The sequence below is a fragment of the Oryctolagus cuniculus genome, chromosome 15 (genome assembly GCF_964237555.1).
Source record: "Oryctolagus cuniculus chromosome 15, mOryCun1.1, whole genome shotgun sequence".
NCBI lineage: Eukaryota > Metazoa > Chordata > Mammalia > Lagomorpha > Leporidae > Oryctolagus > Oryctolagus cuniculus.
Window position 1 is genome coordinate 55,054,895 of NC_091446.1, and position 26,326 is coordinate 55,081,220.

Sequence of the window (26,326 nt, forward strand, 5' to 3'; positions counted from 1 at the left end):
AGGAATACGAAATGGCCACCCGGAACTGAAGCTGCATAAGGGGCCCTTGGTCCTTTGAAAGCAATCCCAAATCCGGGAGTGTTTCCCTTAACTCTTGTAACTCCGAAATTAGACCAAAAGGCAACTGAATACATTTGCCAAAAGTGTTTCTCTCTGCATGTAAATTCCAAATGTTATCTATTTGGCCATCTCCACCGAGCCACCCTCCTGAAGGGTCGGCCTTATTATTTCCAAGAGAATCCAGCTTCTTCTGACCCCAAAGTTCTAATGCATGACCTTGCATCTATGCTCCTGATTTTTTGTTTTATGTCTTTTGAGTAGCTTTTGAATAATTTTGAATAATAACCCCAACCCCAGCTGTACTCATTTCAACCAAATAGACAAGCATCCCTCATTGTGTATCAGGCAATAAACAATAAACAAAAATTCAAACTTGGAAAACAGACATTCAAAAGGATTCTCTGCATGACAACTTACCAACTTCTTTACAAAAATGCAAGTGCTCCTGAATTTAAGTGCTCATTAAAGTCTTTAAAACAGTTTCCATGATCCATAAATAAGTATCATCCCCAAAACTATAACAGAAGGAAAATAGGAATCAGTTTATTTCAAACTTTTCTGAAACACCCCCAACCTTGGACTACATTACACAGAACACGGGTGTATGCTTGCTGATATACAAAAAATAAAATAAAATCCAGCAGCAAAGAATATGACAAAGTAACTTGGTGGTAAAAACTGTGAATTCTTAAACTGTAAGTAAATTGGTGATATATCACTCACTGTGCATAAAAAACTCCACAAACTTAGAACAGGGGATTTTAGCTGTACAAGGAATGCTCCCTGTTCTCAACGAATTATGCATTTTGGAGGAAGATAATAAGGAATGTGAACAATTCACACAAAAGAGAGAATGAACTACAGGTTGAGCATACATAATCTGAAAATCTGCAATCTGAAATGCTCCAAACCCAAAACTCTGAATGCTGACAAGTGGAAAATTCCACACTTAACTTCATGTGATAGGTCACAATCAAAACACAGGCACACCAAAAAAGGTGCATACAAAAACATAAATGAATTTCAGGCTTAAACCTGGGTCCCCTCCTCAAGATATTTTATCATATTTCTGCAAATGTTCAAAAATTTAAAAAAAGAAATCCAAAATCTGAAACACTTTCAGTCCCAAGCATTTTGGATAAGGGATAGCAACCTGTGTATGATTTTGAACTACTAAGGTTAAGCATACTAACTTGGTTTCTTCATGTTTAAAACACAAATTATCTGTCTCCCAAGATCTCCATGAGGATGAAATGAGGGGATGCAGATAAAGAGCATAGGAAAGTGATGGGGAATGGAATAGGCCATCATTTCATGTTGACTATGCTGACGTAGAAAGGACTGTGTAGCCAGGTTCCTGAGGTTGTGGACAGGTTTGGGTGGCATGAAGGATACTGACCAGGGAGAAATGAGGCAAAACTGGGGACAGAGGTTGAGATCAAATTTTGAAGGAAGTTTTACCATCACAGCTATTTACATGTCATCCCATAGGGAACAGGGAGCCACTGAAAGTTTCTGAGAAGAGCAATAATCTTTGAGCTGTATTTCACATACAGTCTTCTGGCATCCATGCATCAAATGGACATCAGGAAAGACCAAACAGCAGGTTATTTTAATAGATTGAGCAAGAGATACTGAAGTCTGAAACAAGCCCAGAGACTATAGAAACCAAATGAAGGGGACAGATGGAAGATGCATTTTGGAGGAAGATCAGCAGGCCTTATTTAAGGGAGGAGGATGGAGTCATCTTTTGGTGACTCAGATATTTCAAACTTGGGTATAGATGCCATTAAAAGAAAGTTAGAAAACATGGAAAGTGGAAGCAGTTCAGGGGTCCAGCAAAAAGACATAGTAGCCATAATGCCTGACTCTAAGACATCTATTAACAAGAAGGTCTTGGATGGAAGTTAATCTTTCTGTCTCCTCATCTGTGAAATGGGGGTAACCGGGGTATATTCCATAACTTCCACAAATAGTTTTACTGATTTCTAAGTTTAGGTTTCTTAGGGGCTGGAGCCTCTTTACTCATGATTCACTATAAGTTGGGGAGTGTATGAGTCACCCCCTGTGTGCTTATTTATATCTATTACTACTGAGCCAGGAAGTCTTGAACAGACCGGCAAAGTTAACTATGAGCCCAGTATTCAAACACTTGGAACCCAGAAGACAAGTTTCGTACAATTGCTAAACATCAGCTCTTTTGATGCATAAAACTCAAATAGGAGTTATGAGCTCCTGTAGTTCCTGGCAACTTGGATGAAAATTATAGTGCCATATCAGCCAAGATCTAGTCTGGGGAAAAAAAAAAAACAGGTATTTTAACAGAATGAATATAACATAGGAATTTGGTTAAATCAATGTTGAGGAACTAGGAAGGCAAAATGAGGACACTGAGCTAACATCAACCTAAGACCTGCAGAAGTGTCCACCACCACTAAGAAAAACAAAGACAAGAAATTAGGGTTATCAGAACCGGCCAGCTTAGTGGAGGGTCCCCAGAGCTAGAATCTTGATCTCCAGGGAAGGGGAGCTACCCAGCTAGTGCTGCTCTCTGATAGAGTGACTCAGGAGTGCTGGAAGACACCGAACTGGAATAAATGGCCATTGCTGAGGTGAAGGATCTCACCTGTATTGGGGTAAAGCTGATATAAACAGCCTAAAAGGAAGGAGTGAGCCCCCATCCCTTTCCTTGTCTCCTATTGTAAAAACATAAAGTCATAGTGTACGGACTCCTACCATCATAAAGCGTGTAGAAAAGGGTGGATTTGGAACATCATTAACATGAGAACTTATACTTCATATATGGTTTAGAAATACCAGACTGCTATATTTTTGTCCTGAAAAAGCAACCACAAAATCAAAAACTAATTTAGATAATGGAGCACAAGATAGAACTATTAAGCCACTCTCCTATAATTCTCAAAAAAAAAAAAAAAAAGAAAAAGAAAAAACTGGAGTTTGTGAGTTGAAAGTTCTTATGATAGTATAACAATTGAAGTAGACACATCCTCAAATGACCTTCTCAATGATTTATACCTTTGTATAATCCTATCCCCTTGAATGTGGCCAAGACCTGAGAATTTCTTTCCACAAACAGAACACAGCAAAAGGTGATAGAATATGCCTCCTTGATTATGCTATGTTATTCAAACTCAACCTCAGCTGGCAGGAGACAGAGAGACAGAGAGACAGAGAGTTTTATGCTAGCCTTGCAGAAGTAAACACTCATGCTGTGAAATCCTGGTGGCCTCCAGGACCTGAGGGTGTCTTCCATCCAACTGCTAGTTAAGAGCAAAGACCGTCATTCCTTCAACCACAAGGAAATGAATTCTTCCAACAACTTGTGTGACCTTCAATCAGGTCACTACTCAGAGCTTCCAAGTGAGACTGCAGCCCTGACCAACACCTGATGGCAACCAATCTGAAACTCTGAGCAGAGGACTCAGCCGGGCTGTGGCCAGACCCCTGAACCATGGCAATTATGAGATGACAAAAGTGTGTTGTGTAAAGCCACTAGGTTTGTAGTAATTTGTTATACGCACTATTAAATCAATATAGAGATGACCCTTATTTCTCTATTCCTTATCTATAATCAGTATTGATCTCTTGAGCACCTGACATGGGTTAGATATTTCCAGTCTTCAAGAATCCAGTTTGAAAAAACACAAGTAGCCAGACCATTCTAGTCTAATGTGATGTGTTCAGGATGTAGGTGAACCCAGGGGATGCAGGAGCCTGGAGGAGGGCAGTCTGACCAGTACAGGGGTAATGAGAAAGTCTACAACCAAGAAGCTCTTAGTGAAAGGGAGATTAACAAGCTAGTTAGTTAACTTCAGAGAGGTCCAAATATTTAGGCTGCTCTTCATTGCTGAAAATTTTTCTCTACCTTCATTAGATGGAACAGGAATCAAAAAAATGTTCTTCCTTAAATTATTTTTCTTCAGTAAGATTTATACTCATATTACAGAATTCATTTGAAAATCCAAAATCCAGAGGAGTAAAGAAAAAAAATGTGTGCTTAAACCTAGATATGTCTCCTGATAGAGATTAGAGTTGTGATTGTTTGCCTTAATAAGCAGCACTTCCTTTTGAAACTGTGCCCAAAACAACCTTTAAAAAGTTCCAATTTCATGAAACGTGTCACTTCCTCTCCACTCACAGCCCCCATTTTCCTTCCTTCCCCTGGGTCTCACTTATTTTTTTTAATGTAATGCTTCAGTGTTTGAAATAATATCCCTCTTTAACAGGCTCATATAATACAGCTTCCATTTTTCTGGGGAGAGTTTTGTGATGCAGAGAGTTTTGATCTTGGCCAAGGTCATAGGGTCAAAAAAAACAGAGCTGAGATTCAATTCCTCACTCCAGGAGCCTCAAGAGAAGCCCCACAGCAGTCTTCTTGTCATCATCTGAACTTGGAATGGCCTCCCACCCACGCCCAGGCTTTTTTGGCGCCTCATTCTCTTCCTATAGCTCCACAGAGCCAGTTATTCAGGGTCCATGTCCATGATCAGCTCAACCATATCACTTGACCTACTTTGGCTTTTTCCTGCCACTTAGAGAAACTTCAGGCAGAATGATAACAGTGGGGAAATGTCCCCTTCCTCCCACCCACCCACAACTCAATCTGTACCTGATTACACTGAACACAGGAGTAGAGGATAGAGCAAATGAAGAGAAAAAGGGGAGGAACAAGGAGACCACAGCCAGATATAGTAGTGCCTGATTGACCAATTCAGGGATTTCCTTTTCTATTATTTATTTTTAGTTATCTGAAAGGCAGAGAGACAGAGGCAGACAGAGAGAGACCTTCTATCTACTGTTTCATTCTAAATGTCTGCAACAGCCAGAGGTAGGCCAGGCCAAAGTCAGGAACCTGGAACTCAATCCAGGTCTTCCACATGGGTGGCAAGGACTCAAGTACATGAACCATCACCGATGTCTCTCAGGGTGCACAACTAGCAAGAGGTCAGAATGGGTTGGACAAGGACATAAGCCCCTCCTACAACTTTCTATTTCACATCTGACCCCAAACATCTACTAGTCAACCTCTTATCTGTCTCAAGTCATTATAGAAGCTGTCTGGAGAGGAGTCCTATCTTCTGCAAGTTCTCTAAAGCACCATCTACTCCTCCCACAAGGGCAGTAGAATTAGTAACATAAACTCCTGTGGGCCACCATCTCATAGAAGGTGGGCTATTAACTTCTCAGAGGGTGTGAAGAACTACCACTCTATTTTAAATAAAGCTAATGCCAAGGAACCCACATTTAAAAGTTCTAAAACAGCAGTGATGCACCCACTGCCACCCACAGTTCTAACGATTGAGAATTCTTTTCAGCTTGGCCTATTATTTATTTAGAATCACACTGATTTCTATCTAGATGATGCAATCACTGAAGCTGACCTATCAAAAGCATCCACTTAGAAACTACCAGGGAGGTACTGTAACAGTGACCTCCAAAGCCAAATCCACAAGATTGATCAGCATCCTCTGCCTCTCCCTGCCTCACTGAGCCTGCTCAGACCAGAAAAGGCTCAACTGGAAGTGTCTGAAACAGAAGTTTCAAATCCTTCCCAAGCAGTGAGGGCTCACTTCTACTGGAGCCCTGGCCTTGGACACCTTGGTTGCCATGGGCATTGTCTTTGAAGCCAAAATTATGACTTAACACTACATCCAGTTTACCTTTTAATTTCATAAGTGAAAATCTTGTATAGGAGGTTGAGGGTACTGTATGGGTGTAGGAAGAAGAAAATAGAGCCTCTTAAAAAATATGACTGAATTAAAAATTAAATTTTAGAGAAGCAAGCACTAAGAAAAAAGTCTCCTTTAAAAATGCCTTTGCTGTATGTCAATTAGTGAGCCTGTTCTTGCGGTAGGTTTTCTCTGCCGCCTCAGAGCCAAATCTTCAGCCTCCCACACAGATCTGTGAAATCAATTGTCTTCCCCAAACATGTGGTAACCACAGAGAAGTGAAATTAATAAAACTGCTCCAAAAAGATGATCTCTAAAGATGTCATTGCTACTCCAGTTTTCAACTTTCTTTCCTGTAGCCAGGAAGGGAACCAAAGGGGGAGCAGTAGAGTTTTGGTGAAGATTTGCATGGCCCCTCTTTTCTTTTTAGTGTAAATTTTGGAGTTTTAGTTTAACTTGGTTGTTTGGGGAAGGGAGAGGAGTGAGGAGGAGTCAAAAGTGGAAGGAGGAGGTTAAAAAAAAAGCCATCAAGTTAGGACTGTCACTTCTGACAAACAGGCATGTCAAAGCCAAGGGGGTTTGGGGCTTCCTTTGGACGCTCCCACAACCCCCCTCCATTTGTTTCTCCATCACCCTTGCCTTAGTTGAAAGCTACCACTGAGGGCAGTGTGGCTGACATACTGAGCCTGTCACCCTATGAAGTTCCTCAGGAGAAGGCCCGGCTTAGCCCCAGCCCTAACAATGCCAGCAAGACAAGCAAAGGCCATCCGTCTCCATTACGAAGACAGTATTTTCCTCCCATATTATCCCGTCTGTCATGTCCTCCTCGAACTCCAAAGGCAATGCTGTCTCATACATCATCATCATTTTCTCCCCACAAAGATGGAGAATCCCAGGGAGGGATCCTTTTTGCCCACTCTCCCGCCCTGGATGGCCAAGGGCCTTCCCCTAGTGACAGAAGCAATGCTCAGCTACCAGGGGAGACATTTGCATCCCAATTAGGCCTTGGGCTTTGAACAGTGGGAGAGGAGGGAACTGACAGTCTGTAAATCAGAAGTTTAAATAAACTTTTGGAGGCCTAGAGAACACTCCTTTAATACTGGCAAGAGAGGGAGAGAGAAAATCCCTAAATCTAGAGCTTGAGAACAAAGGTACACTTGGTCTTGGCAAAGCAAAATAAGTCTTGGCAGATACACAGTCTTGTCACTGAAAATTGAAATATTATTAATAGTAGTTATATTTAATTAAGTCTCAGGCATACTATTTTATTTTATTCTCCCAACCGTTTTTTTTTTTTTTTTTTACAGGACATTTTTCAGAATATAACTGAGGCTCAGAAGATGAGCTAGACTTAGAAGAGACATAATTGGCTGACTCTAGATCTTGGCCCTACCTACTGCAGTGTGTTAGTTGGTCAGATATGGAAACCTCTAGAACCTTTGTATATGTCCTAAATAAGAATGTTCATAGTTACTATTTATTAAGACCCATTTTGTGGGGCTGGTGCCGTGGCTCACTTGGTTAATCCTACGCCAGCAGTGCTGGCATCCATATGGGCGCCGGGTTCTAGTCCCAGTTGCTCCTCTTCCAGTCCTGCTCTCTGCTGTGGCCCAGGAGGGCAGTGGAGGATGGCCCAAGTGCTTGGGTCCCCCACAGCCGCACGGGGGACCCAGAGGAAGCTCCTGGCTCCTGGCTTCAGATGGGTGCAGCGCTGGCCGTAGCGGCCATTTGGGGAATGAACCAACGGAAAGAAGACCTTTCTCTACCTCTGAAAAAAAAAAAAAGGCCGGCGCCGCAGCTCAATAGGCTAATCCTCCACCTACCGGCGCCAGCATACTGGGTTCTAGTCCCGGTCGGGGTGCCGGATTCTGTCCCGGTTGCCCCTCTTCCAGGCCAGCTCTCTGCTGTGGCCCTGGAAGGCAGTGGAGGATGGCCCAAGTGCTTGGGCCCTGCACCCCATGGGAGACCAGGAGGAAGCACCTGGCTCCTGCCTTTGGATCAGCGTGGTGCGCTGGCTGCAGCGTGCCAGCCGTGGTGGCCATTGGAGGGTGAACCAACGGCAAAAGGAAGACCTTTCTCTCTCTCTCTCTCTCACTATCCACTCTGCCTGTCAAAAAAAAAAAAAAAAAAAAAAAAAAAAAAAAAAAAAGACCTACTTTGTATCAGGCCCTATTCTAAACATTTCACACATATTCTCATTTAGTACTCCCATGGAACACCAGCTTGACAGACAAACATTTTTTATCATTATTTGTATCTTATACGTGGGGACATAAGAGGTTTAGGAAAACTAACTCCATTAGGTCTTCAACTAGCAGTTGATGGAATTAAGATTCAGACTCAAGAACTCCAATGTTCATATTTAGCCAATATAAATACTGATTTGATGAGCAGAAGTTTAGACTATCCTAGTAGAAAGAAACAACCATTGGGTGCATTAGTCATCAATATTTTCCTTACCAGTATTAATCTGAATGAAACTAGCTGAAAAGGTATCTCACAGAGCAATTCAAAGGAGAAAATCTGTCATCAAACTGGGATGAGGGAGAACCAGGTCTTTTCCTTGGTTTTGAGAAGGAAAGCTTATTATTAGCTAATGGTAGATATGAGTCAAGGTCTTTCTTAGCATCAGTTGGTGAAGCTATTGTTTGCTCTGCAACAGGAATTGTTGCCATGGGTGGACCAAGAAGACCCTAGGGACTGCCTGACAGTAATTAGCAGATAGGGGTCCTGTGCTTGGGCATACTGGCAGGGTGGGGTAACCCAAACCTTCAGCTTGGAGGAGACATTAACATTCTCTTGAGCTCCTAGAAATCTGGATAATCCTGTAGCATAAAATTTGACCCATCTGCTCAGAAAATGGCCTCTAACATGCCCAAAGATAAGGCAGCAGTAACAGAAATCCATTGTAACTCAGATGGTTGTAGACAGACTCTAGGTTTCCTCACTATCCATCAATCACTTCTCCTTCCTTTTCTTAATAAAAACTACTTGATTTTGTTTAGCCAATCCTTTCTGTCACATTCTAATGTTTTATGCCAGTAATCCACTGGAAATTGTCATATGAGGATGTAACGCATGGAAATGCAGCAGCCATATTGCTACTCTTCCCTGAAGACCAATTCAACCAGGTTGAAAACTGACTAAAATGATGAAAAGAACTTGAATCCTTGAAAGCATTGATAAGTTACCAAATTAGCCTACACCAGAGTTGTTCTACCTTGGACATTCGATTATATAAGATAATATATTTTCTTCTTATATTAACAGAGTTTGGTGCAGAAAACATTGGTTAAATGAGACTATAAGATAATCCACATAAAGCAGTGTCTACGGGGCCAGTGTCGTGGCATAGTTGGTTGAGCTGCCACCTGCAATGTTGCCTTCCATGTGGGCACTGGTTTGAGTCCCAGATTCTCACACTTCCAATCCAGCTCCCTGCTAATGACCTGAAAAGTAGCAAAAGATAGCCCAATTGCTTGGGCCCCTGTACCTATTGTGGGAGACCTGCATGAAACTCCTGGCTCTTGGCTTCAGCGTGGCCCAACCTTGGCTGCTGCAGCCATTTAGGGAGTAAACCAGCAGATGGAAGAATTTCTTTCTCTCTCTCTCTCTCTCTCCATGCAGGTAGAGTCTCCCCACAACCACCAACTGTGATAATCATTTGTATCTCTAAACACTGTCAAATGCTTTCTAAGAGGAAAATTACTCCATCTGAGAATCACTGAGTTAGACCAAGAATTATAAATGCCAACAAAGTTCAAGCTGTCACACAAATGAGGGAAGTAGACCAGATGCAAGAAAGGCAAATTTAAGAACAAGTATCCCATCAAAGGGGTGGAATGCTCCTCATCTCCTGCAGACTCATTACGTTTTACAATTGTTCAAGAGAGGATACTAATTCTAAGACTATGTGAAATCTCTTTGGCAAGTCATTCCTTGCAGCAGTTAGGAAAGAGGGGTCTGGAGGGTTCTGGAGTTAGATTGAGTTGAAATTCTAGGTCTACTTCCTAACTTCGATATTAAAGAAGTTCTTTAACAAATCTATGGCTTGTTTTTCTTGGTTACAATAGTAATACTCACCATATAGGATTACTGTCAAGTGTAGATGACACTGTGTATATAAAGGATCCAGGAAAATGTACATAATAAGTACTTAATAAATATTAAATACTTATTATTAGCCCTCATAAGTGAAAATACTATCAACCAAACTAAACATATCTAAAAGCCAGATTTACCCTAGAAGTTACAGGCTTACAAATCTAGATAACAGGATTTCAAAGTCTGCTAAGTCTCCCAAGGCTCTTTTGAGTCTATTTTATGAAACAAAGGACATGGATCAGCAACTGATTAGTCCTATAGGATTTAGTTGAGGAGATGGAACTTTGACACTAGCAAAGATCAGGTAGTAGGAAGAGATCCTAACCAAATGTCAAAATACATGTGAAGGTGAGGAAAGGAAAATGAGGGGCCATCTGCTTTTCATTTGGGAAAAGATGAGTTTTCATTTTCCTTTTTTAAAGAAAATACACTAGAGGAGAAGAGCATCACATTTGAAATCTGCCATCCTCAAGTTTCCTCTTAACAGATGCCATGACAATACAATGAGTTATTGCTTACTTTCTAGCTAAAATAAATAGACAATTATAAGTTGGTATCATTAGCCCAATTGCTTTTCAGTGAGTTGGCTGATAGAGGCAATAACAGATTGGCTTCTCCAACCTTATCCTCCCACTGGAAGACAACATATCCACTCCTGATCAATACTTTGATCTGAGTTACTTATAACACTGTCAGACATGAGTGTCTGCTTCACTCTAGGGTGGAGAAATGAGATCATATTGCAAAATTTAGGTCTGGCATTAAATTGTCTTGGGTGAGTTGTTATTGTGGTCAGGAGCCATATAACCAGATCAACACTATAGATGATTACCAGAAACTAAAGGTTCAGCCTGAATAAGTGCCCCTTTCCTTTATTAAAACCATGTCATGGGAACATGTGAATAATAGTATCTGGGAGTTCATGTGTTTGAATTATGCTTCAGGGAAATGATTTGGGAACATGCTTTACATCTTTAAAATGAAAGTTCTCACCATTTGACCTATATACCCCTTTCTAGGAATCTACTGTAAGGAAATATTCAGAAACTGAAACCAGAATTTATTCATAGATATGTTCTAGATAATGTCATTTATGGCAGAAAAAGTAGGTACCAACCTAATGTCCAATATTAGAACATAAAGTAAGGAATAGCCTTATAATGAACTATCATATAATTATAAATAATGTTTCAATAAGGCTTTCATTACATGAGAATATATTTCAAATATAATATGGAAAAAGATGATAAAAATTGGTATGTAATATGTTACCATCTATGAATGTATAATTATATATGAAAATATTATACACCAAAATGTAAACTCAGGAGGCTGATGTCATGGAACAACAGGTAAAGCTTACATCTGTGACACTGGCATCCTGTATGGGTGCTGGTTTGTGTCCTAGATGCTCTACTTCTAATCCAGCTTCCTCCTGATGACCTGGGAAAAGCAGAAGATGAACCAAGTGTTTGGGCCCCTGCCACCTATGCAGGAGACCTGGAAGAAGCTCCTGATTCCTAGCTTTGGCCTGGCCCAGTCATCTAGGGAGCAGATGGAAGATCACTTTCTCTCTTTCTCTCCCTCTGTCTCTTTTAAATAAATAAATAAATAAATAAATAAATAAATAAATCTGTTACTTTTTTTAAAATTGTGACCTCCTATTATCTTGGATGGGATTGTAATTAATCTTCATTTCCATTTATACATTTTATGTATGTGTATATGTATGTATGTATTTATATGAGATAGAGAGAGAGTGAGAGCTCACATCTATAGGTTCACTCCTCATATGCCTGCAATGGCCCCTAACTGAGGCTGAAGCTGGGATCCAAGAACTCAGTCCAGGTCTCCAATATGGGTGGAACCCAACTATTTGAGTCCTCACTATTTCCTCTAAGAGTGTCAATTAACAGGAAACTAGAATCAGGAGCTGGAGGTAGCTATCAAACCCAGTCACTCCTATATGGGATGCAGAAGTCTTAACTTCCAAGCCAAATACCCAGCATCAATTCCAATTAATAAACCTCTCTACATTTTCTAAAACTTTGTATTAGTTTCAAGGCTACCACTTATAATTACATGTTTTTTACCCTGAAGAGCCCATTGGACACTCTTGTCATGTACACTTGCACTGTGTATGTTCTGAAAAAACAACTTTTTCAATTCATATGATGGCACCATATGGGCTAATGTTGCCTCATTATGTTTTTATAATTTAAAAAGCCATACTATGAAAAATAACTATACTGAAGCACAGAAGAGTTTATTTAGAACTGAGGGCTTGTGCAATTCAGGAAGCCCTCTTTGTGTAGAGATATAAAATTTCAATGGGGCAGGCACCATGGTGCACCAGGTTAATCCTCCACCTGCAGCACCGGCATCCCATAAGGGTGCCGGATTCTGTCCCGGTTGCTCCTCTTCCAGTCCAGCTCTCTGCTGTGGCCCGGGAAGGCAGTGGAGGATAGCCCGAGTGCTTGGGACCCTGCACCCTCATGGGAGACCCAGAGGAAGCTCCTGGCTCCTGGCTTCAGATGGGTGCAGTTCTGGCCATTGTGGCCATTTGGGGAGTGAACCAATGGAAGGAAGACCTTTCTCTCTGTCTCTCTCTCACTGTCTGTAACTCTACCTGTCAAATAAATTAAAAAAATCAAAATCTTTTTAAAAAAAAGAGATAAAATTTCAAATACAAAGTTAGGCACAGATGTGAATGTCAATTTAGTATGAGAAAAAAAATCACACACACATTTTCTGGAGACCTGGAGATGAACTATTTCCTCCTTATGTTCCAGGATTCTTGCATAGAAGTACTCCCTAATTGCAACCTGGCTCCCTGTCCATGACTTCCGCCCTCTCAGCTCTCTCAGGGACCCAGGCAAGAAAGGACTCTGGAATTGAGCTTTATTAGTCCCACAATCAATCTAGCTCTGATCTTTGGGGGAAGGAAAATATTGTTTAAGCTCAGAGTCAAGTGCTGTTTTGCAGAGAACTTTATCTAAATGATATGGTTTCAAATCAAATAGCCCAGGAAGCATCTTAAATCTCAAACAATATTTAAAGGATCATTTTTATTTCAGTTTAGGAAGGGTATTTAATAATCCCTAATTAGCATATTTATTATAATTTGGAAAGTATCCTACTGTATCCAGGGATATAGCTATTATCTGTTTAATATTAATTAGAGTTTAAAAAAATTTTAAAAAAGAGTTAATCTCAGGAGCCCTCTGCCACCCCTATAGTTCTCCACTGGGTCAGGACAGCAAAGAAAACCTTTCACAGAAATCTACAAAAGCTTCTTAAAGCAGAGAAAAGCCTCGGGTTTGGAGCAGATCTGTCCCTACTGAACTACTGGGGACATGGATGGACATACACAAACCTAAATTGTAAAAAGACAGGACAGACTTAACAATATTCTTATTCAGTGTCATCAATTTTTGATATTCTGAATTGTGCATAAATTGGCAACAAACATCACAAATACTATAAAAAGACAAATGACACAGACTGGAGAGAAATATTCACAACCCTATAAGACACAACACATACAAAATTGTGATTCTAAAAGAGGAAGAGTAAAAGGGATAGAATAAATGTTTGAAGACCTAATGGCCAAGACTATTCCTGAATTGCTACAAGGTATCAGCTTACAAAAACAAGACCAACTCCAAACAATCTAAAAAATAAAGAAATCCAGACTAAGTCACATTATAGTAAAACTTGTAAAAAACAAACAAAACAAAAATAGAAATTCTAGAAAGCAGGTTGGGTCTGGGAAGGATGGAAAGAAGGACATATCCCTACAGGAAAATGACAAGAGTGACAACTGACATCTCATCACAAATGGTGGCCAGAAGACACTGATATGACATCTTCATGTAACGAAAGAAAAAAACCTATTAACTCAGAATTCTGTATCTGGTGAACTTACCCTTCAAAACTGAAAGTGAATTAGTGACATTTTAAGACAGACAAAAGCTAAAAGAAAGTTTCTCCTGCAGATCTGAACTACATGAAATGCTAAGAGTTTTATAGGCTGAAAAGAAATTTTATCAGACAAAAATCTGGCTCTTCAGGAAGGAATGAAGAATTCCAAAAAGGGAAAATATGTCAGTAAATCAAACAATTATTATTTTTTTATTTGACAGGCAGAGTTATAGACAGTGTGAGAGACAGAGAGAAAGGTCTTCCTTCCGTTGGTTCACCCCCCAAATGGCAGCTACGGCCAGCGCTGCGCCAATCTGAAGCCAGGAGTCAGGTGCATCCTCCTGGTCTCCCATGTGGGTGCAGGGGCCCAAGCACTTGGCCCATCCTCCACTGCCTTCCTGGGCCACAACAGAGAGCTAGACTGGAAGAGGAGCAACCGGGACTAGAACACAGCGCCCATATGGGATGCCGGTGCCACAGGTAGAGGATTAACCTAGCGCACCACAGCGCCGGCCCCCAAACAATTTTTAAAAAAATATCTCATATGTGAGCATGTAAGTATAAGTTTCTTTAAGATATTTTTAATCACTTAAAGTAAAAATAATAAAATTGTATTACAGAGTAAGTAGTAGAGATTGAAGCCAAATAAATGACAACAAGATCAATGGGGTTAAAGGATGTTGACTGAAAGTTCACTGTTCTAAGAAGAGAATGACAGAATGAAGTGTTGTGAGCTGTGAGATCCCCAGGCAGCCTTATTCCAGATTCTTCCTTCCACACGTGAAAGAATTTAAGGTGGGCACTGGCACTGTGCATAATGTGTTAAGCTGCCGCCTATGATGCTAGCATCTCATATGAACACCAATTTGAGACTTGGTTGCTCCACTTCCAATGCAGGTTCCTACTAATGCACCTGGGAAAGGGGTGGAAGATGGCCCAAGTGCTTGGGCCCCTGCACTCATGTTGGGGACCCAAAGGAAGCTCTAGGCTCCTGACTTTGGCCTGGCACAGCCCTGGCTATTGTGGCCATTTGGGGAGTGAACCAACAAATTAGAAGATTTCTCTCTCTCTCTCTTTCTCTCTCTCTCTCTCTCTCTCTCTCTGCCTTTCAAATAAATAAAAAATAAATCTTAAAAAAAAAAAAAAGGATTGACTGCCAGCCCTTTCAGGTTTTTACTCTCTTGGAGGCCCCCTCCAGGCCACTCTGGTTGGAGGTCTCTGACTTAAATAAGTCTTACTTTTAAATAAATAAATAAAAAAAGAATTGAACGTGAACGTATAGAAATATACAATAAAACAGAATTTAGGGCTGGCGCTGTGCTTGGCCTGAAGCACTGGTGTCCCATATGGGCGCCGGTTCTAGTCCTGGCTGCTCCTCTTCCGATTCAGCTCTTGGCTGTGGCCTGGGAAAGCAGTACAAGATGGCCCAGGTCCTTGGGCCCCTGCACCCATGTGGGGGACCCTGAGGAAGCTCCTGGCTCCTGGCTTCAGCTCCGGCCGTTGTGGCCAACTGGGGAGTGAACCATCAGATGGAAGACCTCTCTATCTCTCTGCCTCTCTTCTCTCTGTGTAACTCTCTGACTTTCGAATAAATAAATAAAATCTTTCAATAAAATAAAATTAAATTTTAAAAGAACAGAATTTAGATTAAAGCAAAAGTGTACACTCAAAAAATAAATCAGGCAGCTCAAGAGAGAGAGCAACATGAATGAACAAACACAAAAAAAGATCCCAAAGAAAAACCCTCAACAAACAGAAAGTCCTAACGACCAAGAAAAGCCCCCAGCCAAGAAGAGCACCCTCAACAAGGTTAGGCCTTCTCATTACAGTATACCATCTGGAGGTGTAGGAGGTAACATCCAGGGTAGAGCCCAGTTGAATATTCAAAAGTAGGTGGGGTTTGGGGCAGGACTCAAGCAGTTTTCATTTCCATACCCCACCCCACCCCACCCCCTCCTTTTTTTTTTTTTTTTTTTTTTGAACTATCAAAAGCATCATGGCATCAGGTGAATGATGGGTGTAGAGGTAACCCTCGTGGTATTTATATTATAATGACATTATAACGATCTAAAGGTCATGGCAGGGTGGGGAGAAGACACACATCCTGCAGCCATATTGGATATTTACAGCCAGCACTAGTTCCAAGTTCACAATCTTGGGAAACTTGTGGTTTCTGCTACCTGGAAAGGAGTAGGTGGGGTGGAACTATGTAGTGCACAGAAGGCAGAAAGGGAGTTGTCATGTGTCCTAGGCCTGGCTGTCTCAAGGTAGGTTAGCTGCAACTATTGAATTGCAGATTGCTGGACCTGTCAATTAACAAACAACCTGCACTGCCACACAAGTCAGTGGGAGCTATCCAACAGCAGTTCAGCTGGGGCTGTCAGACTCAGCTCCTCTCCCTAGGTACCTGCTTTCCTATAACAGAAGGAAGGCAACATTTGAAGACATTATCACCAAAAACCTTCCAGAATCAAAGACAAACACCTTTAGATCGACTGGGTGTCATCACCACAACCACCAAGTGTCCAAAAGGGTGTTTTAAAAACTAAACCTACATACATCTGAGTGAAATTTCTGTACCCTGCTATGGTGTCTGCTTTCTTTGGCTTCCTTGAGCTCAGAGAGCTGCAGCAGAGCAAAGCTATGACTTAGGTGGTCATCCTTTAACACTGCCAGTGTGTGGATTTTAGTCAAATCTCTGCTCCATCTGGGAATTACCTGCTTTGAGACCACTGTGCCAATTAGGAAGCCTTTTGCATAATTGGTCCAGTTACATCACATCATCCACCATTCAGAAAAATTAATAAAGCAAATCACATCCTCTGCTCCATTTTTAGTTTCTCTTAATTAAACTTATGCCCTTTGCAAAATAAAGACAACAGGAGGTAGAACTTGGGCTAATCTCCTGTCTGTGCATTGTTTTTTCACTAGAATTTTTAGTGAAATACCTCAAATGTCTTCACAATAATTTAAAATTCATTGAGACAATTCCAACATCTCAATTCTTTGTCCTCATGTGTCTCATTCAGGGAGAAGAGAAATGGTAAAATAAATGAATGATGAGCGAATAATCAAAGCTAAGTCCAAGTTAACAGGAAGTCAATTAGTACATGAAAGGCATAACTTGTGATGACGGAACGTGTGGGGGTGAAATTACCTCTGACTTCCAAATGCTTTGATCAGCTGAGGATTCGAAAGCTTCTGAGGGCATGAAATGCCTGAGCCAGAGTGGCATCATGGAAGGGAGAGAAGTGATTAAACTCCAGGCTGCTGTCAGAGATGTTCCAGTCTCCCCTAACTTGTGATGCTTCTGTGTCATTTCCACATGAGAGCTGGCTGTCACCATTTGGGAAGAGACAGCATCCTTTTGCTAACTCCTCCTCCCTTTGATGCCTATAGAACTTGGCCATTAAAATCTGCCTTAGGCTAAAACTCAGCAGGCAAGTTTCTAGTCCAAGAACAGCTAGAGAAAATTTTAATAAAATTTAACAAAATCCAGTCTGATTGGCATTGAGGGATCTGACTTACAAAAAAGTTTACCTACATATGTTGATAGACATGTAGGGAAGGTCAAACTCCAATTGCAGAATTCTGTACAGCAGTAAGTCTTGGCCTGTTAGTATTTTGTTCACAACTGCTGGTGTCCTTGATCCCAAATCATGTGGTGAGCTGTGAGCTTTCCTAGACATCGTTAAGGCATTTGGAGGGTCCTATATTTGGGTAAATTTTGCAGACTTTAGTATTGGTTTGTGACAGCTTGCTAAAGAGGCTAAAAGCTTTAAAAATGAAATAAAAGGCAAAAGATATTTCTAATAGTTATTTTAAAGTGGGGTATCTGGTTGAATTTGGCTTAAATTAACAGAATAGTTACAGTATTTGAAAACACAATGGTGTTTTCTTTTTAAAATCTTAATTGTTAAATATTTAATTTCTCTATAGGATTCTTGTGCATTAAGCCATCGGTAACAAGGACAATACATGTACTTCTCTGCCTCTTGTAAAAGATGTGGTGGCAGTTGAACTTCATTAAAAAAACACAGAAAAAAGACCAGAGTACTTCAAAACATTTCATAAATTCATTCAATGTCTTTCCACATGCCAACACAACACAGAGAATCTGCAAGCAGCAGGCCTGACTCTTAACCATTTATTAGGAACTATGGTTACTCACAGTGAAGGCATAACTCCATCAGTTGGAATTCTGACCTGCATACAAATGTGTCACTATCAATTTATACAGCAGCATTAGAATTATCCTAACAAGTAAATTATCCTAACAACTTGGTCTTAAGTAAAAGGTTATTAATTAGAGATGCAACCATTTGACATTTACAATAAGAACTCTCCAAGTGATTCATTCAAATACACTTTAGATAAATGTATAGAAGACTGAAAGGGCCCCTAAAAATGCTTCCTTTTATCCTTGGATCAGTAATTCATTTCATCAAAGTCATAGAAAGACTTATGTTCTTTTTTTTAATTTTTATTTATTGAATATAAATTTCCAAAGTACAACTTTTGGATTATAGCGACCCCCCCCCCATAACCTCCCTCCCACCTGCAAGCATCCCATCTCCCACTCCCTCTCCCATTCCATTCACATCAAGATTCATTTTCAATTAAGAAAGACTTATATTCTAAGAGTGCTATTCAAATTACTTAAAATTGGTGTGAGTCTATTTCCATCCCTACTATACTGATGCTATAAAAAAGAAATACAAAGCAGAGAATATAAGCAGTTTAGCTCCCACAGATACCTGAACTCTAGTATCAACGAAGAAAATACATTTGCTAAACACGTGTCTTTTCATAACTAGAACTGCTCGAATTTCATTTGATCTTTTGGAGATCTAAAGTGGCACAATAACATTCAAGTTTCATTGTTTGCCCTTTACAGCATACAGAATCCAGCTCTAATGTCTTGGTGAATCTAAATTTGTTTGCTGCACTAGCAGATTGATTTTTACATATCTCGATTCCACTTACATGTGTCATAGTTATAGGGCCTGTGCTTAATTTCTGACATGCATTGGAATGCTACAGAGTAATGAAAGGCTTTCAGAACGAACTCTTCTAAAAGTATATCCTCACTTTCTAGGTCAGCTCTCTCCTTAAAAATATATTTTGACTCCTAACAAAGAAATTCATTTTTAATATTTCCTAGTTTTTTGTTTCCATAACTGCATGAAAACAGTTAACTACTTTGGGTCAGGGTCAGAAGAATCTGTGCTGTGAACCTTCCAAGCTGGCTGATTTTCCTGCCTTGACAAGTCTATCAGTTGGTTGCTGTGTTTTGTTTTGTTTTGTTTTTCATCATGTTCTGGACCATAATCATTGAGATTAACATGCCCATTAGTCCCCACCTAGTGCCCAAGGTCATATGACCTCCCACAGAGCCAAATATGGAGAAAACAAAACTCACTGATCCCCATAGCAGTAGAAAGAATAAACAATAGACTATGTCCCCAAGATACACTAAACATCACTCCTACATCATGTATATATTTGAAAGTGCCATCTGCATTGTCAGTTTATATCCAGTATTAGATAAAACATAATCCCTGACCTCAGATTGACAGACTAGGACACAGACACATAAAATAACTAGTAAATTATTGACAAACAGGTAAAAATATAAATGTCTGAGAATTAGTTAATAATTCTATTGTTTTTCCAAAACATATCTATTTTTCCAAAACACATCACTTCATAGTGGTGCATCATGTGTTCATCTACCACAAACATAATGACCCTAATAATAGCCTTTGCTTTAAGTTACAATTTGATAATACTAGTCATAGTAAATTTCTCATTAAACTCTAGGTCAATTGATCTATTACAGATACATTGCATGATTTCTTAAAAGATGGATTAGTGGAATACCATGAGATACAATGAGCCATCAGTATACTCTAACTTCAGTTATTTTGACCTAGAGATGACTATTATGACTCAAAAAATCTATTCTTAAAATCAAAACATTTTTTTCAAGAAATGATTTAATGGTGTCACCAAGCAAAACCCACAAATCCAAACAGTCATGTGGCCATCACATCACATGAGACAGTGAAGTATAAGCCACAGGCATCCACCAAAACACATGAAATTTTCACTTACACAATCAAAACAAACTTTTATTAAGTGTTTATCCAATGCCTACCCCTGAGTCTAAATAATGAATGAAAACAAGTAGCTAAGAAATATAGAAGTGTACAAATTGATGATTTACAATATGATCATTACTATTTTCAAGAAACATCTAGAAAATACCACGAGAGAACTTATAGAAAAAGAAAACAATTTTATAAGGTATCAAAAAAGGCAACCAAAGAGAAAGGACATTTGATATTTGCCTTGAAAGATAAATAGGAACTCATGAGAAGTAGTAGCACAGCACATATACACAAGTAATTGTATCAACAATTATGAACAAGATAACGTTTAGAAGTTTGAAAACAGTCAACACTTCCAAAAGGAAATGATGAGAGTTTGGCATGGCTGGAAATGTGGGCATGAGGAACTGTATAGCTGTGGTCAAGAAAAAAAAAAACAGTTGCCACACTGTGAAAAGCCTTATAGATCTGCTAACTAGCAAAGGAGGGGACTACTAAACTCTTTCAAGCTGGAGAAGGATAGGATCAGTAAGGAAAGGGTGTATAGAAAGAGAGATATGAGGTGGGAAAGGAAGGTCATATTACAATAGACAGGGAAACAGGTAAAAAGTTTACTATTTATTTTTGTTGCTTTGTTTGTGTGTTTTCCATCTTGTTCCATAGGAAATTGAAGGCAGCAACCAAGGACACATAAAATATAAAATGACATGAAGTAAATGAAGAAGGATGGAAAACAGGGATCAAAAGACTATGTGAAATGGAACCCACAAATAAAGAGTTAAAAAAAATAAATGTTCTACAAATTGGTTACTGATTGCCCAAGAGAAGTGTAACTCACTCTTCTTGGTATTGACTCCAGACAGGAACTTCTCCTGAGTGAAATAAGGGCTCTGAAAAGTTATGAATAACATCCTCAAAAACCTCCTTTCAGTTAGTTATCTGCAGACATGGCTTGATTCAAGGTTAGATTTGATCTGGAGGAACACTTCATGTTGCTTTCCTGGGCTATGCTGGATGGTCCAAAGCTAAAAAGCCCCTTGACTTACAAGGATCTGAAGCTTCTCTGTGCCACCATTGATCACACATCTTTTGTCTTGTTTGAAAATCAGGTTGGAACTGGCATCTCCTAAAAGTTGAGACAGGCTCTTCACAAGAATGAGAACTTGAAGAGAAAAATTTTCTCTGGTGGAAGTGAGTCAAGGAAGACCAGACAGGTTTAGTAAGGTTTTGAACAGAACAGAGGTGATGAAGATAGAGAGGATAAAAGATGTTTGAGAAATATTTCCAGAGCACAATTAATAGGATTCTTTAGCAACTGAATGTTAGAAAGGAGTGGAGGAGAAAGCAGAGTTGAAGGTACATTCCAAGTTTCTGACTTGGACAATTGGATGAATGGTAGTGATAGAAGAAACAAAATAAGAAAGAATTATTCTAGGGTTCTGGAAAATATTATTAAACCCAGTTTTAGGGATGTGATGTTTCAAACAAGGTGTTCTGAAAGCAATTGGAAATAGAAACCTAAAATTTGAGTGGTATAGACTGAAATTTATAAATTAGTGACCTAATGGAAGCAGATGAAGGCCAAGTTATGAGTGAAATCATTCACAAAAAGCACACAGAATTAAATAAAAGAAAAAGGGGAACAGCAGGGAGAGGGGAACAGTGGGGAGAGGTCTGAGGAGAACTCCCTGGAGCAGAGACAGAAATTTTGGCAGATAACAAGGAGTTATGAAAAAGAGCAACAAAATAATTTAGAGGTTTAGAACTAAGAAAACTGGTATTGAAGATGTCCATGGAAGAAGAAGAGGAAGGAAGAGATGATTGAGCCATTCCTACAAATGTTTCAAGAGAGATGATGACCAAAAAGATCCAACAGGGTCATCAGGAATCTGGGTCATGACCACTTCCATAGAAGTCACCTAGAAATCAATCCTACTGCCCTGATACATAAAAGAAAGGTGCAACAGTAGACAAAGCATGCTACTCCGACACACACACACTCACACATACACACACACACACACATACACATACACAATCTGGAAGCATAAGCAAAAATAAGTGGGAATATTTTAAACTAAAAAGGTTGTATACATCAAAGGAAATGGTCAACAGAATGAAAAAAACAACTATAGAATAGGAGAAAATGCTTGCAAACCACATATCTGGTAAGGGATTAATTTCCAAAATATATAAGGGACTCCTACATCTCCATAACAAAAACCCAAATGACTTGTTATGATTTGAATAGAATTTGGTTCCACAAATTCATGTAGATGTTTGAACCCCAAATTTGTATGTTAATTATTAATAGATTAAAGTTAATGGTTGAAGGGCTAAGGGTGGAAATTGACTTAACTATTGTGTCTGGAAGGTGGGCCTAGTGCAAGGACTCAGGTCACTGATGTCTTGTGTTCAATGGGTAGTTCTTGTGAGGGGATAGCTGTATAAGAGGAGTGTGCTTCCTTTGTCTCCCTGCTTCCTGGCTCACTATGTTACTGTTTATCTGCACATATGCTTGCATTAACAGATGCCAGACTAATATGTCACCTGATCTTACACTGTGAACCTACAAACTGTGGGGAGCAACTCGGACTAGACTAAGTTACTGGAATTAAGACTTATTCTATGCATCTGCTCTCCCACAATATGGTGCTGGGAGAGAAGAAAACAGCTTCTACACAGCTGCCTCCAGTTCAACCAATAAACAGCAGGACCTGCTCCTGACTGGAGGAGAGCAGCGTACTCGGCGTGTGGGTAGCAGAGTTGGGATTGGTGGAAGAGGACTATAAAGGAGGAGAGAGACAACATGCACCAGGAACATCTAAGAGGAACATCTATCTGAAGGAACACCTGTGCAGCCCCCGAGAGAGCCGGCCGGCGGTGTGCCGCTCCCCCGCGGAAGTGGGGAAAGTGGCAGGGGGAACCGCCCTTCCACGGAGGTGGAAGGGTCGGTAGCCAACCCGGGAAGAACCAGCAGCAAACCTGGGAAGGGCCGAGCAGACAAAAGAACAGCGCAGGGTCCTGTGTCGTTCCTCCGTGAAGAGGGGGAGCGACATAATGGTGCCGTGACTCGGATATGAAGCCTAGGCAGGGTTTAGTGTCGTTCCTCCATGAAGAGGGGGAGCGACAACAAACCATGAGTTTAAATAAACATTCTTCCTTTCTGAGTGGCTCCTTGCAGGTATTTATTAAATTGATGAAAAGCTAATTCATAATTCAGTTTAAAGATGGATTTGTGGAGGCTGGTATGGCACAGTTGGTTAAACCACTATCAGCAGCATTGGCATCCCATAGGGTGCTGGTTCAAGTCCTGGATGCTCCACTTCTGGTCCAGCTCCTTGCTAATGTGCCTGGGAAAGCAACAGAAGATGGTCCAAGTGTTTGAGCCCTTGTGCTCATGTGGAACACTTGAATGAAGCTCCTGGCTTCAGCCTAGCCAAGCCCCAATGCTGTGACCATTTGAGGAGTGAACAAGTGGATGGAAGATTCTCTCTCTCTCTCTCTCTCTTTCAAATAAATAAGCAGATCTTTCTAAAAATAGGTTTGTGAAGACATTTATTTAAGGAAAAGATATAAGTGCCAACATATAAAAATATGCTTAAAATCAATCATTAGTAGGGAAATTAAAATTACAATCAAAAATAATCTCACATATGTTAGAATAGCTGACAAATAGTCCAAGTGTCTATTAATAGATGATTGTATTAAAAAGTTTGGTGTGTACATCAATTGAATATTACTCAGTCTTTAAAAGGAAGGAAATCTTGCCATTTATGACAATATGGATGAAGCTGGAAGACATTTTGCAAAATGAATAAAAAAACTGTATAATGACTATAGTCAAAGTCATAGCAGAAGAAAATTTAAGTGGTGATTAGCAGGGGCTAAAGGTGGAACAAAATGTCTTTCAATGTATATAAAATTTCAGTTATGCTAGATGAATTAAGTTCTAAAGATCATTGTATAACACAGTATCTATAGTTAACATCACTGCACTGGGTGCTTAAAATTTTGTGTGGACGGTAGATTTCAAGTTAAGTATTCTTATCACACACACAACACAAACAACAAAAAGACAAAAACAGATATACAAGGAAACCTTTGGTTGTGCCTATTGACTGTGATAACCGTATCCTGAGTGTTTGCATATGTTCAAACTCATCAAATCATATAAATTAAATACATGAAGTTCCTTGTATATCAATTATATCTGTATATAGCTGTTTTACAAAAAAAAAAAAAGAAGAAGAAGAAAAAGAAAACTGGGACCACAGTGAGGAATGAGGCATTAACTAGAAAAGAAGCAGAATCAAGCAAATATTTTTGGTTCACAGGTATATCAAAATAACGTTACTTCCAAATAAGTCTATGAAATTATTTCTTAAACTAATGAACTACTATTTCTTTCTTCAAAAGAAAGCAGCATTACAAGCTAGGGAAGCAACAAGTTATATAAAACAGAAAACAAAATTAATGTGCTGGCCTCTAGGAAGAGAGAGATATTTGTCTCACATGATTAGAAAGCCACAGACAGATTTATTTGCCTCACATCACTAGAAATCCACAGGCAGAAGTTGAGGGCTGGGGCAGTGTCTCAGCAATGCCCTTAGGGATCCAGATACTTTCTATCATTCTCTTCTGCCACTATCAATGTGTAGGGAAGCTTGGTGCTTCATAGTTTTCATCTGATACTTGTGAGATGATTACTGCACAATGAGGCAGCCCCATCTACTTTGCAGAAAGGAAAGGAAGTAGGAAGGGCAAAGAGTTAAAGGGAAATAACTACTAAGTCTTTCTCTTGTTCTCAGGAAAGGAAGAATTTTCTCAGAAAGCTCATTTAGATTACTTCTGCTTATATTTCATTGGACACATTGGTGTCAAATAGCCACTGCTAGCTAGAAGGTATCTAGGCAAAAGGAAACTAAGGATGAGAGTTGAATCAACCTTCACAAACACTTGCAAGAATGTCTGTCACCCTAATGTACAATAAAAAGTAGAGAAATTATCAACATTAGGAAAAATATTAATTTTACTTTAAAAACAGGGGTTTTATATGCTTAACTCATCAACATATTTGATGAAGAAAGCTCTCACAGACAGGGTTGTGGAGAGTATGTGTTAAGCAGATGATTGTCAGGGCTGTGGTGGAGTGGGTAAAGCCGCTGCCAGTGGGGCCAGCATCCCGTATGGTTCCGGTTGGAGTCCTGGCTGCTCCACTTCCTATCCAGCTCTCTGCTATGGCCTGGGAAAGCAGTCAAAGATGACTCAAGTACTTGGGCCCCTGCACCTGCATGGAAGACCCAGAGGAAGCTCCTGGCTCCTGGTTTTGGATCATCCCAGCTCTGGTCATTGTGGCCACTTGTGGGGGTAAACCAGCAGTTGGAAGACCTCTCTCTCTCTCTCTGCCTCTGCCTCTCTGTAACTCTACGTTTCAAATAATAAATAAATCTTAAAAAAAAGAAGATGATTGTCATTGCCTTGACCATTTTAGATAGAAGATCACTATCTCGCTCCCTAGACTTAAATCTTATACTCTTGGAGTATACCTCCCACTTTTCTGCTTGTTTCAAGGTCACTAACACTCCTGTTTCTTGACTATTTGATCTCTAGGCTTAGATCATCATCGTCTTCAACATTACTCTTGACCTGATTATTACTGATTTCAATATCTAACCAGAGTTCTTCCAAGAGGCTGGCCTTTTGGTTCCTTGACCTCCTTCCCTTCAATGATCTTGTTTTCTACCCTGCCTTATCATCTCCTTTCTACAGCTGGACATTACATCTACCTTTTACTAGTAGCCATATCACTTCCATAATCTCTGTTTTAACCATCCTACTTTTTGATCTCCATTTCCTATTATTCCAGCTTTTTCCCTCTAGTGTTTTTTTTTTTTTTTTTTTTTGACAGGCAGAGTGGACAGTGAGAGAGAGAGAGAGACAGAGAGAAAGGTCTTCCTTTTTGCCATTGTTTCACCCTCCAATGGCCGTCACAGCCGGCATGCTATGGCCAGTGCATTGTGCAGATCCAAAGCCAGGAGCCAGGTGCCTCTCCTGGTCTCCCATGGGGTGCAGGGCCCAAGCACTTGGGCCATCCTCCACTGCACTCCCTGGCCACAGCAGAAAGCTGGCCTGGAAGAGGGGCAACCGGGACAGAATCTGGCACCCCGACCAGGACTAGAACCCGGTGTGCCGGCGCCGCAAGGCGGATGATTAGCCTAGTGAGCCACGGCACCGGCTCTAGTGTTTTGACTGCAAATTATTTCACTGCATCATGGCCTATAATCCATTTCACAATCCTACCAACCTTTCACTGTCCACTGCACCTTAATGATGGCATTCCTTTACTCACTCTACTTGAATTCCATAATTGGTCAACTATTTCCTTGGGTCTACTCTACATTCTCTTGCCCTGTCTTCCCTTCCTCTTTCTCA

The 26,326-nt window shown here is 40.2% G+C and overlaps 1 protein-coding gene across 11 annotated transcripts in view; it reads right to left on the reverse strand.

Annotated features, from left to right (window-relative positions):
- Positions 1–26,326, reverse strand: part of LOC127484203 (uncharacterized) — a 256,632-nt gene that overhangs the window by 129,788 nt on the left and 100,518 nt on the right. For 2 of the 11 annotated variants that reach the window (XR_011382413.1, XR_011382412.1), the window contains exon 1: positions 478–7,886. The exons of 8 other annotated variants lie outside the window; for them this stretch is intronic. Coding sequence is in view for 1 of the 3 variants with exons in the window: in XM_070057712.1 (XP_069913813.1) it covers positions 17,323–17,467 (145 nt within the window). In the remaining 2 variants the exon portion in view is untranslated. Of the gene's footprint in view, positions 1–477; positions 7,887–17,322; positions 17,935–26,326 lie in introns of those variants that run through there. One more of the 11 variants, XM_070057712.1, reaches the window with a different exon arrangement.